The sequence below is a fragment of the Solanum lycopersicum genome, chromosome 1, assembly GCF_036512215.1.
Source record: "Solanum lycopersicum chromosome 1, SLM_r2.1".
Taxonomy (NCBI): Eukaryota; Viridiplantae; Streptophyta; class Magnoliopsida; order Solanales; family Solanaceae; genus Solanum; species Solanum lycopersicum.
The window spans coordinates 77,595,631-77,614,021 of NC_090800.1; the positions used below are offsets into that span (position 1 = coordinate 77,595,631).

General features: G+C 30.7%; 2 protein-coding genes across 2 annotated transcripts; both read left to right on the forward strand.

The window, feature by feature from the left end:
* Positions 1-2,407: 2,407 nt before the first annotated feature.
* LOC101265962 (uncharacterized) lies at positions 2,408-9,205 on the forward strand. Its single transcript, XM_004229561.5, has 7 exons — positions 2,408-2,744; positions 2,842-2,933; positions 6,351-6,419; positions 6,558-6,616; positions 7,440-7,500; positions 7,582-7,635; positions 8,901-9,205. Exons 1-7 carry the CDS (start codon positions 2,582-2,584, stop codon positions 9,177-9,179), a joined length of 777 nt encoding a protein of 258 aa, XP_004229609.1. The 5' UTR covers positions 2,408-2,581; the 3' UTR covers positions 9,180-9,205.
* A 2,340-nt stretch (positions 9,206-11,545) lies between these two features.
* On the forward strand, positions 11,546-13,158 carry LOC101266265 (DNA damage-repair/toleration protein DRT100). Its single transcript, XM_004229562.5, has one exon. It carries the CDS (start codon positions 11,928-11,930, stop codon positions 13,032-13,034), a length of 1,107 nt encoding a protein of 368 aa, XP_004229610.1. The 5' UTR covers positions 11,546-11,927; the 3' UTR covers positions 13,035-13,158.
* The last annotated feature ends 5,233 nt before the right edge of the window (positions 13,159-18,391 follow it).

Genomic DNA, 18,391 nt, shown 5'->3' on the forward strand with positions numbered 1-18,391 from the left:
CATTTTGATATTTATTAGTTTAATTTATAGATTATTAATTTATAAGCAAGCTAAACTGTTAAAGAACTATTAAGGTATTGACTTATGGATTGATGGTTATACAATTCACGACATACTTATAACTATAAGTACGCCACTCAACTTTTTTGTTTTGTATAATTCGCATGTTTGTATAGTTCAAAATTTATATAATTTTTGTATAATGTAATTTTCCATTATATAATTTGTATAAATGTGTACACTTAAGATGTTGTAATTGTATAGATTAGTTATTTCAAGTCTATACAAAAATAACTGAATTATAGAAACGTACTCACAAATTATATAAACTCACCCGCGAGTTATACAAAATCGTGAATTATGCAAACATCGCTATAATCCGTAGAGATGTAAACTATAGCTATGGAGCATAGTTTAGTTTATTATAATGACTATTTGCGAAAGTTTCCCTTAAAAGAATCCAAGTATAAGTCTCGTAGTTAATTTTTTTACCGAAATTTCAATTCATGACTACTTATAAAAAAGCATTTAACTCTGTTTGAATTATTGTTACCTATTGTTTCATAATGTACTATATGATATTGTACTCTATTTTATTGTACTGTATAATAGATATAATGTTTTGGCTAAACTATAATGTTTGTTGTTGTTTAACAATATTTTTATTGTTTGATTTATTTGTATTGTATTGTAATTTATAATTTTATTAAAATATCAATAATTATCTTATGGTAAGAGGTTTGACTAGAACTAAATAATAAAGGGTAAGAGTAAAATAGTATTATGAAATATTAAGGAATGATAAAATTGAAAAAAGAAATTAAGTAACAATAAGAATACACTAAATCGATTGTTTCATAAAAATGAAATTTCTCATTGTTACGTAACAATAAAATTTGACAATACAATACATTTTAAGTAATGATCAAAACAAACCTTAAAGGAATAATAACGATACAATACAATGTGTAACAATGATCCAAACAAAGTGTTAGTCTACTATAGATAAAATGAAAAAGAAAATCACACGAAATATTAAACCTTAAGATTATCTATATGTTCACTTTTTTCAACCTTTTAAATTTTGTTTATCCCTTCTACAATGACTATTTATTTATTAAAAATTAATATTTGAGGTTAATGTTCATTTGGTTCTTCAAAAATATCAAATAGTAATAGTTTCGAGAAGCAAAAGGATAAATTGCTAAAATCAAATTAAAAATGATTAATTGAGTTCAAATCAAAATACAGACTTGAAAGGAAAAACTTTTATCTTTTATTGGTAAGTCTGTGTTAATTAATAATATTTTGTGGAGTATTCTGATATACCTCTTATATGCAATGACACCTCCCAAATATGTCATTCAAGATTTACATAAATTGTTTGCTAAATTTCTATGGAACTCTAAGAAGGGCATAGCCTAATATTTGTATGCCTAAGGAGAAAGGTGGGTTGGGCTTTAGATCTCTTTTAAATGTGTCCAAAGCAATGTTTGTCAAGCTTTGATGGACTGTTTGAACTAAAAAATCAATGTGCACTGCATACATATGGAATAAATATTGTAAGAAACATAGACTTCAATTGGTAGAATAGAATGGAGGTTCTCAAACTTGGAATTTTATGTTAGAAGCCAGAGATTGTATTTACCAACAGATTTGGTGGGAACCAAAGTGTGGTCATTTCAGTGTATGGTTTGATTACTAAACACAATTGAGTGTTCTTTATTATGCTCTTTACTATTATCTACTTCTTTCTCATTTTAACAGTTTTGATGTAGATGAAGTAAATCAGTTGATGATTGAGCGACATTGGAATGAAGATTTCATGCTTCAATTACTATCAGAAGATGTCTATAAATATATACAGAATGTAACTGGAGTAGTAGAGGATACCGAAGAACAAGACTCACTAGCATGGATGTGTACTAACTCTGAAAAGTTTACGATAAGGAAATGATGAACAAGAAATCGCTGAGTTCTCTTTAAAATTTCTTTCTTTCTTTCTTAGGAGATTATTGAAAAAACATAGTGTTGTTGTAATAGTTTAATTTTGATTATCTTTTTGTGACTTGTCCTATGGCTAAGAAATAATGAAATAACTTTTGCAAGTATTGCTGATGTGTAGAGACCTTTTTTGCAGCTTAACGATACTATCATAAATGGAGTAAAGACTGCTCGTTAAATAATCTGATTTTGTTGTGTTTTTTTTTCTAATAAAAAGTTTCTGAGACCCACTTTAAATTAAAAAGTAGTATTTTTTATTTTAATGACGAATAAATATTAAATATTATTTTATAAATTTTGTGATATTAAATTTTTGTACAAAGCATCAATAATTTTTGCTTAGTTATCTATAAAAAATTAATATATTATTCATATTTATTTATTTTTTTTAAAATCTAACCTTCTTTTTCTTTCTAAAAAAACATTTTCCATATATGAAAACGCTCACAAAAGAAAAAGAGAGAAAATTTTTGTGCTTTTTCTTTGCGAAATAAAAAAAGAGACATCTTACTTAATTGATAATGGTGTGAGAGATAACATACACTGGCATTTGGAGTCGCCGGAGAGTGTTGCCGGAATGGAGCGAGCTGGGTTGAAAACCCTCAACACCGTAGTTTCACCTCTCCATTTCCGGGCAAAAGCTTCAATTTTCCGTCCACTTCTGTTACCCCAAGTGGTGCACAATCTCCATTTCCCTCTCTTATCTTCCTCTTCACGTTTATCTCCACTCCGCTCTCTATGTATGTTTATTCCTCTTTTTTCTGATTTGGGTTAATCTTAAATTTTGATAGTTTGAGCCCCAGCTTGTGTTTCGTGAAGATTGACATTCGCTTGCAGGTGTAAGAAGTGATGCTAGCACTATGCTTAATGGAGCTGGAGGTGTAGCAGCTCAGAATAAACTCCTGCAAGTTGTGTTAGTTTCTCCTCAGGTAGTGAACAATACATTTTTATTGTCTTTCTCGTTTAGCTTTGGACGTGCAATGAGATAGTTTTAGGATTGCATTGTGAAGATAACTAGAAAAAGAACTGGAATGCGTCATAGACAAAGTAAAAAACTATTAGTAGCAGGTATAAGTGGAATTAAGATCTTACACTCTCTTTTTATAACCTATAAAGAGTTAAGGTTCTTGACAAGCAACTCTTAAGTAGTTGGATACACCCCTCACAGTTATAATGAATTGAAATTGGAAATCTGTGACCATGAGTATGTTCCTGCCTACAAGGAAAGTTCAATATAATTTTTCCAATCAAATTGCTTACTTGTGCAATGTGGATTAGGCATTTCTTGATTTTTGGATGGGCTCGAATTCTGCAAATCGTTAGTGTAGTTTGTGCTAGAAGTAACGATAGTATTATCGCAATCTAATACATACTTTCCGTGAGTGTCTCATTCTGTTTTAGTGTCTCACTTCAAACCACACACACCCTAACTGATGCCAAAGTTTTTTTTTTCTTTTTTTGAGCAACCAAGAGGCTAAAAATATTCAGGTGCTGCAACCTTAAGTATCATAGTTTTGTTCTCTTGAGCTGCTTAGTTGGTTTTGCAACTGTTAACATGTTATTGATGCAAGGGATTGTTATATCTTATAATTATGGGTTGATACTGATCTAGAGGCTTGCCTTTTGGATTTAATCCAACAAAAGATTATTGTTTGTACGTATCTTAGGATGTCTGCTCAACTCTAAAGGGCTTTGGGATTGCAGTACGCGGTTACAATTGTTTGCTTTAAAGCTAGCACATATCTACTTTATTTCCTTCCTTTTGTGTAGGTTTGGGCTCTTCTCCAATCTGTCAGATTCCTTTGCTTTTCTTTGCCTGAGCTGAAATATGTCGCTATCTTTAACTTTCAAATGAAAAAAGAAGTGTGGTAAGAGGCAAAACTTTAGAAGCATGCTAGGGCTCCGGTCCTCCTGGAACTGTAATGTGTGCCTCATAGAAAGAACTATGGTAGTGGTTCCATTTAGTTCTGTTTTTTCTTGCAAGATCAATCCTTGTACTTTAGGAAAGTATCATTATTTTCTCATTTACTTAATAATATTTATGTTCAGCAAGGGCGGTATGCTGGGCTAGTTTGGTTTGAAGCTGGTTGCCCTCTCTTTGGTTTGGTGCATCTTGGGTTGGGGGGGATTTGGTTCATCCTTGCAAGTATTTTGTGTCTAAACTGGGTAGAAAGGGTGCTGTGACATCACTAGTTTTGATCATGTTACATGGTTGTATTTCCAATACAATATTTTGCAATCTTACCAATTAAAGGAAATTGTAGTCATGATTGCGGAAATGAGATGATGAAGATTAAATTTGGATTGTCCATTTCCTTTTTTCTGTTCTTCTTGTATTGGCCTAATCACAACTATTGATTGGTTCTGGTGTCTTGGCCTATTGACAACACATACATCATTAACTATAAACACATACTTTATTGTTAGTTGTAATCCATAGGCAGGTTGGAAATTGACTTAAACCTCTCAATACTCAACTTTCAATCATTTGAATGAAAAGCTCACTTGCCAATTCATGGAGCAATGAATTCAAGAGCAACAAAGTCTATCAATATTTCACTTTTTGACTCTGTGCTTTTATGATACTGTGTTTTTCCTTATCATTTTTGAATTTCAGTCTTCCAAGTCGATCATTGTCGGACAGCAATAAATCCTGGTAAAGATAGTTGATATTTCTAATATACTCTGCTAAAATCATTATGGTCTAGATTCTAGAATGTGTTCAATCATTGTGGTCTTAACTCAAGAATGCTGTTAATCATTGTGGTCTTAACTCAAGAATGCTGTTAATCATTGTGGTCTAGACTCTAGAATGCTGTTAATTTCATCTAGAGGGTAAGGTCTGGATACACCCACCCTCTCCAGACCGTACTTGTGGGTCCTTCCATATGTTATTGTTGTTGTTTACTTTTCTAATGACATTTTGAACTGAATTTGGGAATTTTCTTTGCTGGAAAATCTCAACTTAAATCAAGGGAACAATTTCTTTTGTATGTATAAATGACAAGAGATAAAGTGGATTTCAGAAGTTCTGTTCTCTGTAGTTGATGCTTGATTGCAAAAAATAGATGTTATTACGATGCTTAGTTTCAAGTGGCATGACTTCATATTGAAATGTCACCTACAGGATGTTCATATGTTCTTTTTACACGGGATTGTAGTTGTTCCTGTGGTGTATATGTAATTTGTTATCGGATAAAAAAAAGAAAGACATCTTGATGGTTACTATAGATAAATTACTGTGTGGCGTTCCTGATAAGAATCATAGAGTAAAATAAATAATGCAAGCACATTTTATTTTGTAGAAAATTGAGTTGTCTAGACTGTTCAGCCGTGCAGCTTTCGTCTAATATGTATTGTATCAGTAAAGATTTGAGTAAAAGTCCTGCATATATGGATATTTCAACCTGGATCAACAGTGAAATCCCAATTCATTGTGACTGTTGATAAAATCAAATAGAAAGCCCCAAGGGTGTCATATTCTAGGAGCCCAAACTATGTAATTTAATAGATCCTCTTGTGGGTCAAGGTCTTATTCTCTTTCCCTTTCTTGAAACTTTGATTCATATTTTTCATAGAGAAATCTCTAATCAAGGGTATCTCTTCTTGAGAACCAATATGGCTATTTCCTTGCAGTATTGTGCACAATTTCATACTGGGCTAATTTATTTTTTATTTAGATCTTGGCAAATGTCAAAATTTTAGAACGGGCTGGGTTTGTACCATCTAAGTATACAGATTCATTTTTGATAGGATATCGTGTGACCTAATTAACTTAGCTGGTTTGTCTTCCCCAAATTTTCCCTCTGTGTGGTATTTAAACTGGAGAAGGTGACAAAAACAGGTAGCATATGACTCCAGTGGCCAAGCATGTTGTCCTGACTTACCATCTTTTCAGTTTGTTTAATCCGTCTTGAGAAACTTTCGATTTCTTTCCTCTACCTTAACAAATTAAGGAAATTTCTCTTTCTCCCCAACCCCTCTGGCCCCGTCTTCCTTAGTTAATGAAGTTATTTTTCTAACTTAAAGAGTTTTCTTTTCTATTAATTATAAGTTTTTGATAGCCAGTGCTTTGATACAGTTTGAGGTTTGACAGTTTCCATTAGTTTGGTTCAGCAGGAGATAATGTATTTTTGTCTGCAATTTGTTACATAATGATGTTTCATAGGTAAATCATACAGCTTTAACATTCTACGCTATAGGATATTTACATTTCCTCTTTGATGGTGTGTTTATTACTTCATCTTCATAATAAGGGAAACTATCACATAAACATTAGAACACATACTTTTGGATTGAAAAACAACTTAAATGGTTATATTTCTTCTATTTCCCTGTACTGATAGATACCTGGAAACACTGGAAGCATAGCAAGAACTTGTGCAGCATCAGCTGTTGGACTGCACCTAGTTGAGGTATCAATACATATTTAAATATCTTAGTAACTTCTTGCATGGTGGTAGAATAGCTATTATTTTTTACTTGTAAAATCTATTTAGCTCCTATAACTGTGACATCAAGACTTGTATTCATAATTTTCTTTGCTTCTGCAGCCATTAGGATTTCCAATTGATAATACAAAGTTGAAGCGCGCTGGACTTGATTATTGGCCGTATCCTTTTAGCAGTTCACTGTTTTGAATTTTTATACTCTTTGGTCTAGGAGCGTGTTCCTCTGCGATGTACAGATATCTGAAACTCTTCATCATATTTTCTTGTTTTTTTCGTACTAATTGTTATGAAACCGTAGAATATCAAAAAAATGAACCTTGGGCCTAAGTCAACCTCAAAAGCTTGCTCATGCCGAGAGGGTTGTCCAAGACGATATATGGAGTCCATGTTCATTGTTCCCTCCCACAAACAATGTAGGACTCTGACAACCCCTGCACTCCCAGCACATCTGGATCGTGCACAATATAAGACCCCCAACATCAGGAATAATGAATTGGGATGAGCTCGATTCTGATACCATGATAAATGAGTTTGGGCCTAACTCAACCCCAAGAGCTAGAGTTAGGCCCAAGGTCCATTTAACATGGTACCAGAGCAAGACCCATCTCAATTCTTGTTTTCCGATGTTGGGCTCCTATATTAAATTGTTCGCACTCCGGATTTCCATCCCTGGGCATGAGGTGTGTGTGAAGAGTCCCACATCAGTTGTTTAGGGGATGAATGGTCTCTTTAATATGACTTCGACAATCCTCACCCCTTGAGCTAGTTTTGGGTTTGAGTCAAATTCGAAGTGCATTTTAACAATATTTTTGGGGGATAACAATTCTCAGCACTCATTGTTTGTCTGTTTTGCTGAATTCATCATTTCTTCGGCCAGTCAGTGTTTCAAATTTTGGAGTTCTCTATAATGCTCATATCTATGGACCTCTAAATTGTAAGTTGTCGATTTTCATAAAATTTTCAACTGTTAACTCTTCCCAACAGATATGTTGTTGTCAAAGTGCATCGGTCCTGGGATGAATTCAGGGAGTACTTCATGGGACAGGTCTCTTAAATACCCTATTCATATAGCTCCAAAACATTCAGATAACATAGACTTAAATTCCTTCTTCTTCCTTTTCTTCAGGCTGGGGAAAAGAGGCTGTTGGCATTTACAAAGAGAGGAATAGCTACACATTCCGTGAGTTTATATACTTTTTCTACTCATATAGTTCTCTCAGCTTTTAGCCTAGGAAATTTTTTGGCCAAATGAGACCAATTTATTCTGTTTGAATTGAAAGAAAACATAGAAATCCTCTTTTTGCTTTTTTTTTTTTTTGTTGTTGATAAAGAGATATGTTCTTTTTGCTGTCACTGTAAAATCTATGATGTTGGAACAAGGTAGACCTAAAATCATTGGAAGGAAGTTGTCTCCGAGGACCAACAGTTTCTTGAATCTGTGCAGACTTAGTGAAAGATAGGGCACAATGGAAGAATTAGATTTGTTCAGGATACATCTAGTAGCTGAGGATATATTTCAGTCATGTTAGCACCTTACGTCCTATGCTTTCAAGGAGCTGAGCTTTTCAGCAATTTACAGATCAGTAGAAAACATAAAGAACTTCTGGTGCCTTTTATTTTATATAATATAAGTCTAAGATGAGTTTAAATAGAGTAATATGGTAGGTGAGGATTCATATGTTACGCTTAATGCTGATGCTGCAGATTTTCCTCAAGTTTATCTGAGATAGGCTAAAGTACTTGGATGCAAGACTTATTTGAACTAAATTAGTTTTAGCCCAATTCTAAATTCTTTTTGGTGAGACCCTACAGATTTGATCAACCACCTCTTGCTGTTTCAATATTTCCAATCTCTTTCGTGTTCTAAGAATTTCAAATGATTTTGAGCATCTCAATTCAGTTTCTTTCTGCTTTACTTTTCCCTTTCTGTTTGCTTGCTTCCGTTCTTCAATTTTGACTCCAACAAGTTTGGAACTGAGTTATAGTTGATTGATTGTTGAGCATTTTACCAGGAAATACTTTAGCTGTTCTTTCCATACAAGAAATTGTAGTCTTCTCTTTCATGTTCTTTCCTTTTTTATTTGGTTTCTGAGGTTGGAGAAGTAGGAGGTGGAAGGCACCAAGGAAATTCTAATAGAACAAGGAATAGGTAGAAAACAAAACTCATTTGTTTAATGTTTCAAAGAATCTGGCTAAAGTGGAGTTCTTTTTGGCTCCGAAAGTATTTTTTATTTACAAGCCAAAGACTTTCCTCTAGTTTCTTCACAGTTCTTTCCAAGCATTGTTGCTTTTTCTCATCAACAGTTCTCTTGTCTAATGGAACACACTATGTTAATCAAAGGGGACTCATGCTGTCCACTACCTTTCATGATGAAAGCCGGATTAATATAGACAAACCTTTCCTTATATTGCGAATTTGGTTTAACTCTAGTATCATTGATGCAGGACTTCTCCTACAAAAAGGGCGATTGGCTTGTATTTGGGTCAGAAACTAAAGGGTTACCTCCTGAAGCCCTTCTTGATTGCAAGAGTGAATCTCTTGGAGGAGGAACCCTACGGATTCCCATGGTTGAAACATATGTTAGGTGCTTGAATTTATCAGTAAGTGTTGGTATTGCTGTATATGAAGCTTCTCGACAAATAAACTATGAACAACTTCAGTGTCCACCTGATACTTGTATGGATACCGAAACATCATTTGTTACTGAAGATATTTTTGCTTAAACTTATTCATATTGCACTTCTACAAATCCTATGTGCCTTACACAATGAAGCAGCAAACAGGAAAAGATCAACATATCTAGATCATAAGGTATTGATATCATAGTTATTGAGTTCTCACTCTTCTTGTGTTGCCATCTTCTGCACTGATATCTTTTTTAGATTCAAAATCTATCATTACTATTACTATATACATTGAGAAATGTCGTTTTCGTTGCTCAAAGGATGAATTAAAATCTCCAGGTTTTGCTAACATGGTGTTGGTATAAAATGTGAGAAATGAAAATGGCTAAACAGGATGAGTATATGAAAAGACCATTCTGGCATCTTCATGTGTATGCTTCTTGATACTTGCATGTGAGTGAGAGGGCAAAAAGCTAGCTGTTTCTATCAGACAACACAATTTCCATGTTCTCTTCAACAGTGAAAATGAAAGCACCACTCCAAAAAATCCCAAAAATGTGATGTTCTTTGGTCTAAAAAATCTCATTATTTGCATACAATGAAAATGGTTGTATTGTATTGTAATATATATAGTAAATTTTATCACCAACATTTCAAATCCTTTTTCCTCCTCGTTCTCCCCTTATTATTTCTGCTTAATAAGGAGTGTGTGATTTCGTAAATCAATGTATAGGCTCATGTGCCCATCTTATTAAGTGCGTCAGTCAATAGGTAGATATCATCTGTTTTCGATTTTTTTGACGGTTGACAAAAAGGAAATTCTTACCAATAAGATAAAAATTTAAGTAGTCAATCAATTATATTTGTGGTCCATTTAAATCCTTTACCACAACAAATTAGTTTTTTTGTTTTAATATATGTAAAATTAAGCTATTTCAAACTAAACTTTTGTGAAGGCAAGGAACAAATTAAAAAACAAATATATATAGTGAGACAAAATTGAACTATTTATAATGATATAATAAAAATATTTTTGGACCTTTCGCCCGTCCAAATCAATCAATTGGTACTATGCAGATAACAGTTAGTTACTATATATATAAACTCAAGCAAACTAAAAATATACTCCAAAGTCATGACTTTGTCTGCTTAATTTATGTACAAAAACAAATAATTTAAGGACAATCTCATGTGGAGCTAGCAAAGCAACAAATTAATGACCCCAAAATCCAGCTCAAATATCTGCATGATTTTCAGGTCAATTATTTTCAACAAATTAAGACTCATTTAATTTCTATTTGGACCCATTCATATGAATGAATTCAAGAATAGTCTTCCCTCTGTCGGTGGTTGTACACTTTTAATGCAATGGTACAACTTAATTTCTCCATACTAACTTATCTCAAGAATTAATTTAGAAAATCAACAGATAATTTGAGATTGAAGATGTAGTTTTCATCGTCTTTAATAATTTATCATATTATTAATTATTAGTAAGAAAAAAGAAAAAGGCTGAGGATTCCTTCAAAAATGCAAATGCTGAACAACAGTGAATCTTTGACAGTTAGCTGAATAAGTCTAAAAGGTTAAAAGAATAAAATAATTGAAGATAGTGCAATAGTTTAATTCTATTGCACATGAGCCAACGTGCCACAATATCTCATATAGTGTTGATATAGTCATATATAGATCATTGCTTTTTTCTTTTGTTTAAATAAAAACTTTTTTCATCAATTTCAGGATTTTCATATTTAAAATAATTATATGAAGAAAATAAGAAAATTCAATATCAGTTATATATTAAAAAAATATTAAAATGTTTTATGCCATAAACTCGGACACTCAAGAAATCTGCTAGACAGTCACGCATTCTAATTGGTGAGCTTATGCCGGCCATAGTCCCTTCCCTACTCTTAGTTTGCTTTAAAGGCATCATTTTCGTGAGTAAAAAAAACATGTGATTAACCGAATGATTTAATCTTATAGAGTACTCATTTTCCAATAGAAAGGATTTGAACTACTTGTTTCCTTAATTAAAATATATTTGTATAACAATTATTTTTTGCTATTTTTACTTATATAAGTAAATGTTAGAATTTTGATTATTATTAATAAATTAATTTTCTCATTATGTCAATTAGTTTCTTTGTAGTAGGGGCCTTTTTTTGTCAAAAGAAAATGAGCCAACACTTTAAGAAGGAAAATAAAATTTTAAAAGAACAAAAAGTGACCAAATAATAGATCCGAAAAACTTTATAAAACCAACATTATAAATTTGCTTCCAACTCTCTGCAATATAATACTGACCCCTCACGTGCCCCTCTTCTCTACTACGTACATGGACAACTATACTTTGTATTGTATTCTTTTTTATTAAAATTGCTTAATATATTCGAATCAAAATGAAGGAAGAAATAAAAATAAATAAATAATTAATTTTATTTTTGGATCTATATACATTTTAAAAAATATTTTGTTATTTGATTAATTAAATTTAAATACATCATTTCATCTTGCAACATGAAAAATATATCTTTAAATTCTCGCTAAATTTAGCATTTTCAATATTTTTCTTGAATTTTTATTAAGAGTAACTGTTTTTGTAAAAGTTTGAGATAGCGATATAACATATTGGAGATTATATTAAAATTTAATTAATCAATTAAAAAAATATGATTCAAAACAAAAATAATAATTCACCTTAAGTTTCAAAAATGTTTTTAATACTTTTATATTTCCTATATATAGATATAACCTCTCATCCTCTTTATACTACTCAGAAGAAACACTCTGTAAATAGAAAAATACAGAGTGATAGTACTGGATTTTGTTATAGAGAGAGGAGAAATGAGTCTCACCGGAGTAACATTGTTGGTCACACTCATGGTGGTGGCCGCCGTCACTTTACCGGCAAATGCCTGTCTGCCGGCGGACCAAGCAGCATTGATGGATATCAAAGCAGCTCTTAAGGAGCCATATTTGGGCATTTTCAACACATGGACCGGCAGCAACTGTTGCCAGGGCTGGCATGGTGTTAGTTGTGACCCGACTACTCAACGGGTTGCAGACATTGTTCTTCGGGGAGAATCCGAAGATCCGATTTACGAGAAAGCCGGCCGGTCTGGTTACATGACAGGTTCACTCTCCCCTTCTCTCTGCAAACTAGACAAGCTCACTACACTCATCGTCGCCGACTGGAAAGATATCTCCGGCGAAATTCCGGCTTGTGTCACTTCATTACCAGATCTCCGAATCCTTGAGCTCATCGGCAACAAAATCACCGGTCAAATACCGGAAAACATCGGTCAGCTGAGTAAACTCACTGTTCTAAACCTCGCCGATAATAAAATCTGCGGTTCAATTCCTGCCTCCATTGTCAACCTCGGAAAACTAAAGCACCTCGAACTCAGCAACAATCAACTCACCGGCGAAATCCCGTCCGATATCGGAAAACTCGGAATGATGAGCCGAGCACTACTCAACAAAAACAAACTTACAGGTTCAATCCCTAACTCAATCACTCAACTTCGCCGGTTAGCCGATCTAGATCTATCAATGAACCAAATCACCGGTTCACTCCCAGCTCAGCTCGGTTCAATGCCGGTTCTCTCCACTCTAAACCTCGATTCCAACCAAATCACCAGTTCAATCCCCACAAATCTACTTAGCAGCAGCGGATTAAACATCTTAAACTTAAGCAGAAACTTATTAGAAGGAGAATTACCAGATGTATTTTGCACAAAAACGTACTTCACACATCTGGATTTATCATACAATAATCTTCGAGGTTCAATTCCAAAATCATTATCATCAGCTAAGTTCATTGGTCATTTGGATTTAAGCCATAATCACCTTTGTGGCTCGATTCCAAACGGGTCACCCTTCGATCATCTAGAAGCTTCTTCTTTCTCTAATAATGATTGTTTGTGTGGATCGCCATTACGTACTTGTTAATTCTTTTTGTTTACTTACTAAGTTTGTAATTAATCGAAATTATCGGTTGATTACGCATAAATGGATATGTAATTGTGTATTATGTTGTGTCATGATAAAAAAAAAAAAAATCTTATTCTGTTTATATTAATTATTATTATTATTATTGCTAAGCAATATAAAGGGTTATGCGGTTGTATCATGCATGCACGTGAAAACGCGTGACAGTTTTACAAGAAAAATTATTGAAGAAATTGTGTGCTATTATTTATTTGTAAAATTGTAGTAATAAATTCTACAAAATTTTGATTACTCAATAATTAAATCTGGTTTTTCGAAATTGTATTTGTTTTTGTTTATTCTCTTTTTTAGCCAAACATTTTGCACACAAACAAACACTCAGAAAGAGTAATTAACACCTTGTAGAATGGTGTATTGTATTATTAGTTTAATATTAGAGAAAAAGAATAAATATATTTCTGAATAATCGCAAATGTTATGTGAATATCTTTCGTCATATTTTAAGGACATTGATGCATCTATCGTCTAAAAGCTAGAGCGTATATGTCCTTCACTATAACAGAAGACCAAATAGGAACACGTGACACAATCATATCCATCGATCTGATGTCGAATTGGTTAATAAGATTATGACATGTGAATATCCATTAGTATAAAGAGTATATATGCTCTAGTTTTTTTTACGACGGGGAGAGTAATACCCCTAAAGTACCAGAAGGAAATCGCATATCATTTACAATAGTTCAGATATATTTGTTTTTTTTTTCCTTAATATTATGTTTGTTTCAATGTTGATTAAATTTTATTTTATCATATCATTTTTATTTATTGTTAAGTAATTTGGTATAGTCACATTGTTATGTTTGATACTTTTTTCTTATCTTTATTTGTTATTCAATATATCTTTTTTATTTTTTATTATAACTTTTTATAGTAACTCTGTTAATACCTTACTTTTTATGTAAATTTATTATTTAAATTATTAACGTGATATTATGAAATAATAAAGAACAGTATGATCTATTTAAATTTTATATTTATTAATATAACAAAACATAATTCGATACAATAAAATACATTTATGAAGCAACATATGACAATTATTAATAATGTGAGGGACTGTACTTAAAGGTATATTATATATAGTGATTAATGAAATGGTAGGTGACTTTTTATATCTAATCTTAGTGAATATATTTCAGATGTAAGGTGCCAAATTTCTATTTTGTGCAAATATCTCAAGTTTATTTGGTCCGTCAAAAAATTGATCTGATGGGTTATCAAGAATTCAGTTATGGACAAAAAAAAAAGCAAAAGCAGAACCAAACAACAAAAAAAAAATTGGGAAATTTTAGTGGATTTGAAAGGAAATGTTAATTGACATAGTACATATATTCAACTTTAAAGTTGGCTTTAAATTTTAATTTTAACTTTCGATTTTCATAATGCATAAATAAGCATTTTAACTATTCAATTTTTAAATAAATAAACACATGAGTCCTACGTGGCACAATACATATAGGACACCACGTGGGATAAAAAATGATATGTACAATATGTGTGTCTATTTGTTCAATTTTTATACAAGTTTAAGTGTCAATCTATGCACAATTAAAGAACATAAATATAATTTAAAATTAAATTAAAAAACATATTTATGTATTATGTCATCTTAATTTTAGTCATATGAGATAATGATTTAAATGATATAATTGCTTAATTGAAAAAATTATAAAGTGCTTTCTCAAATGCATTGATACGTCGATAAGGATTGGTGGGTGGGTGACCCTCATCAATTAATCCACTCTATTCACTAAACAATTTTGTCTTTTTGTAATGAGATTATTTACAATATGATATTGGTGATTAAACTCATAATGAAAATGTTTTTTTACCAAAGTAAGTAAATTAGCTTTCGGTTATTCAATCATTTGAAAATTAGAGTTACTATTTGATATTCTCCCCATCAAATTTAAAAGTTATATTACGTTTTACGAAAATTAATATGACTAATTTTTTAAATTTAAACTAAATTATATTAATTCGATATTTTTAAAAAAAATTAATATTAAAAAATTATACGAAAAGTACTATACATTGCAAATTTTTACATATCAAATATGATGACAAAATATATCCTAAAATGTTAGTCAAAATTTTTAAAGCTTGACTCTAAAAATAAAAAAGTATGACAATTAATGATGGATAGAAGTAGGGGGGAAAAAAATACTCTATGAATTAAATTTAATAAAATTTGATCAATCTAAAAATTCTTTCTTTATCATCAATCAAATCATTATTTATATATCTCGACTAATTCCGTAAAAAATTTACTAGTATAAAATATTTACTAGTTTTTCATTTGAATATTAGTAATGAACACTAAATCCTAAAAAATCTTTATAAACCTTGATCATTGAGAAGTAATAAAGTAAAAATTGGTTTGGTTATAGCATAATCAGTAACTTAAACTCAAAATTTGAGTGAAGTAGAAGTATTGCAACTGCAAATATACATGACACATTCCAAGTTAGGACAATATAAGCACCACTATATTGGTTATACTTTAATTCTAAATAGGTTGAAATCGATTATATAAATTATTATTATCGATATAATTATACATAAATAAATATTATTTTTATTTTTTTTTTAAAAAATATCGCTAAAATGGTCGTATATAAATTAAAACGGATAGAATAGTATTTGGAATGAAGAAACATTTGACAGTGAAGAATTAGGTACATCACATGCTAAAGAAATGAGAGTACAATAAATTTGGGAGAAGAGAGGTCAGGTAGTTGATGAGCAAATGCATGTCCCCAAACCCATGTGACTCACTTTCCCACAATATATATCAAACTATATTACACTAATTTATTTTAAGGGTCCACTCACTAAATACCCTAAAACTTTATAATATATGGTTCACAACAGCCAATAGAAAGCTAGTGTACTATTCTATCCGTCTATTTTTATTTGTCATATTGTAGGTTTCGAAAGTCAATTTGATGGATTTGTAAAATTAAATTAAATTATATTAATTTAATATTTTAAATAAAAAATTTAGATATTCAAAAACTATATGAAAAGTACTATAAATAACTTTTTTTTTTTGCATGTCAATATAATGAAAAAATATATCTTAAAATATTTGTCAAAATTCTTATAGTTTGACTTTAAAAATAGAAACTATGACAATTTAAAAGTGAACGATTACTCCTTTTTTATTCGGTTAGGATCATCTAATTTGTGAAATGAAAATAATAATTTCAAAACAAAATTTATAATCAAATTTATTTTATTATTTAATTAGAAATATTAGCTTATTTTAACATTTTTTTTTAATCTCATCTGGTGTATCAAACATCTTCTAAAGACATATTTATCTTAATAGAATATATTTTTGTATTGAGCGTGACTTAAAATGAAGGTGTCAATGAATAATTAATACTACAAGTTTCTTGGTTGCACCTAAATTTTTTAATTTTTTTTTACATAAATGAAAAGATCGGTCACAGTTGTGGAACATTTATGACACAATAAGATAATAAATTCTCTGGTCGCTTAACTTTTTTATCACTTTATTTTAGCAACACATTTTATACAAATCCCAAAGAGAGTATTGAGACTGATCTTTGACGAATAAATAAACTTATTATCACACGATTAAAAGGTTATAAGTTTAAATATTAAAAGTAATTTTTTTGTAATAACGTAGATTGCAAACATTAGATTCATATAATTTTATTCTTTTTCGAATCTCACGTGTAACAAGAAACTATCTGGTTGTCTTTTTGTATTCCTTGATTTATATAAGGGAAAAGGGTCTGATATATTCCTTAATTTTGTCATTTAGAGCTGATATACTCTCGTTATAAAAGTGGCTCATATATTTCCATACCGTTATACAAACTTCTAATTTTTTTTAAAAAATTATTTAGGGGTATATATGATTCTTTTATCAAAGTTCAAGGTATATTTTAATTTTTTTCATATATAAATTATTTTTTGACTTTTTTTATTATAATTATTTGAGTTTCTTATTCTTATTTTGTTTTTTCTTTCATTCCTTAGTTTAAAGAAAAAAATTTAAACTATTTTTTTGTGTGTATTGTAATTTAATTTCATATTCGAAGAAAAAATTTGATCATCTATAATAAGTTTTACAAGAATATTAGTGAAACATGAATAAATTTGATTATCAAAATAATAATTATAAATTAGTCATTAAAACAAAAAAAAAGTCAAAAAAAACATGTTTGACAAAGATTAAATTTACTCATATGGGATTATATTTTTTAGAAAAAAATAATAAAAATTTAGATTAAAATTATTATTTTTTCATTTCCGTTAGAGTAAAAGGGTATATGTGGGCCATTTGTTTACAAGTAGGGATATATATGAGTCACTTTTATAAGGAGGGGTATATCCGCTCTAAATGACAAAGTTGAGGGGTATATCAGACCCTTTTCCCTTTATATAATAGTCATACATTTTTTAGTTTCTTTTAGATGATTTTCTATCTTCTGGAAAAAGATGATTTAAAAAAAAAAAGAGGGTTCACCTCACACATTAAAGAGCTTCATTTGTGTCATAGTGTAATTAGTGTGATTGTGTAGAGTAGATAATTTCACACTTTGGAGAAGTGTTGGGGGCACCACTTCTACACTACCTTACATTCAATCAGATTGTGACTTGTGTTAGTCTCACATGATCAAATCAAGCTAGATGCAAGTATAAGCCTAGTTGTAAGTATAGGGCGGCGTATCTGTCGGATCGATTTGATTTTGAAATTTATCAAAATAGTTTATTGGTTATTGCTTCGTAGAGATATTAAACAGTTATAGAACATTAAGATATTAACTTACAGTTATTGATTTATCGTTTTTGATCGTTACCGATTCGGTTATCGATTTAACCGTTAAGATTCGATACAAAAGAAAAATATTGAAAATCACCTGAAACAAGGTGACAAACTAAATAAACCGTGCACATGAGTTCATAAGTTTCATCTTGCTCAAAAGAAAACATTTTTTACATTGTAGAATAATCAAGTGTTTGAGACAACCAAAAATAAAAATAGGAAATCAAAATCTAAGTCAAGAATTTTATATACAAAATGGTATTAATATAATTACTATTTAATTTATTATTGGATTATCGGTTGACCCGTTAAAAAAAATTCAAATCGTTTAGAACCATAACCCGATAACAAAAAAATTAAAACCATTATTAAAATCACTAAACTACTAATCTTTTTGTTAATTTAGGTTATCAATTTTGACTCAATTTTGAACCGTTCACATTGTAACAGCCATTTATTATTGTCATGCATATAAATTTCATATATGAAT

Excerpts from the sequence above, each read along its gene's own strand:
- LOC101265962 (XM_004229561.5), top strand. The coding sequence starts at position 2,582 with ATGGAGCGAGCTGGGTTGAAAACCCTCAACACCGTAGTTTCACCTCTC. Across the intron at positions 2,745-2,841 it reads ATCTCCACTCCGCTCTCTAT|GTGTAAGAAGTGATGCTAGC; the intron begins GTATGTTTATTC and ends ATTCGCTTGCAG. Across the intron at positions 6,420-6,557 it reads TTGGACTGCACCTAGTTGAG|CCATTAGGATTTCCAATTGA; the intron begins GTATCAATACAT and ends TTGCTTCTGCAG.
- LOC101266265 (XM_004229562.5), top strand. The coding sequence starts at position 11,928 with ATGAGTCTCACCGGAGTAACATTGTTGGTCACACTCATGGTGGTGGCC.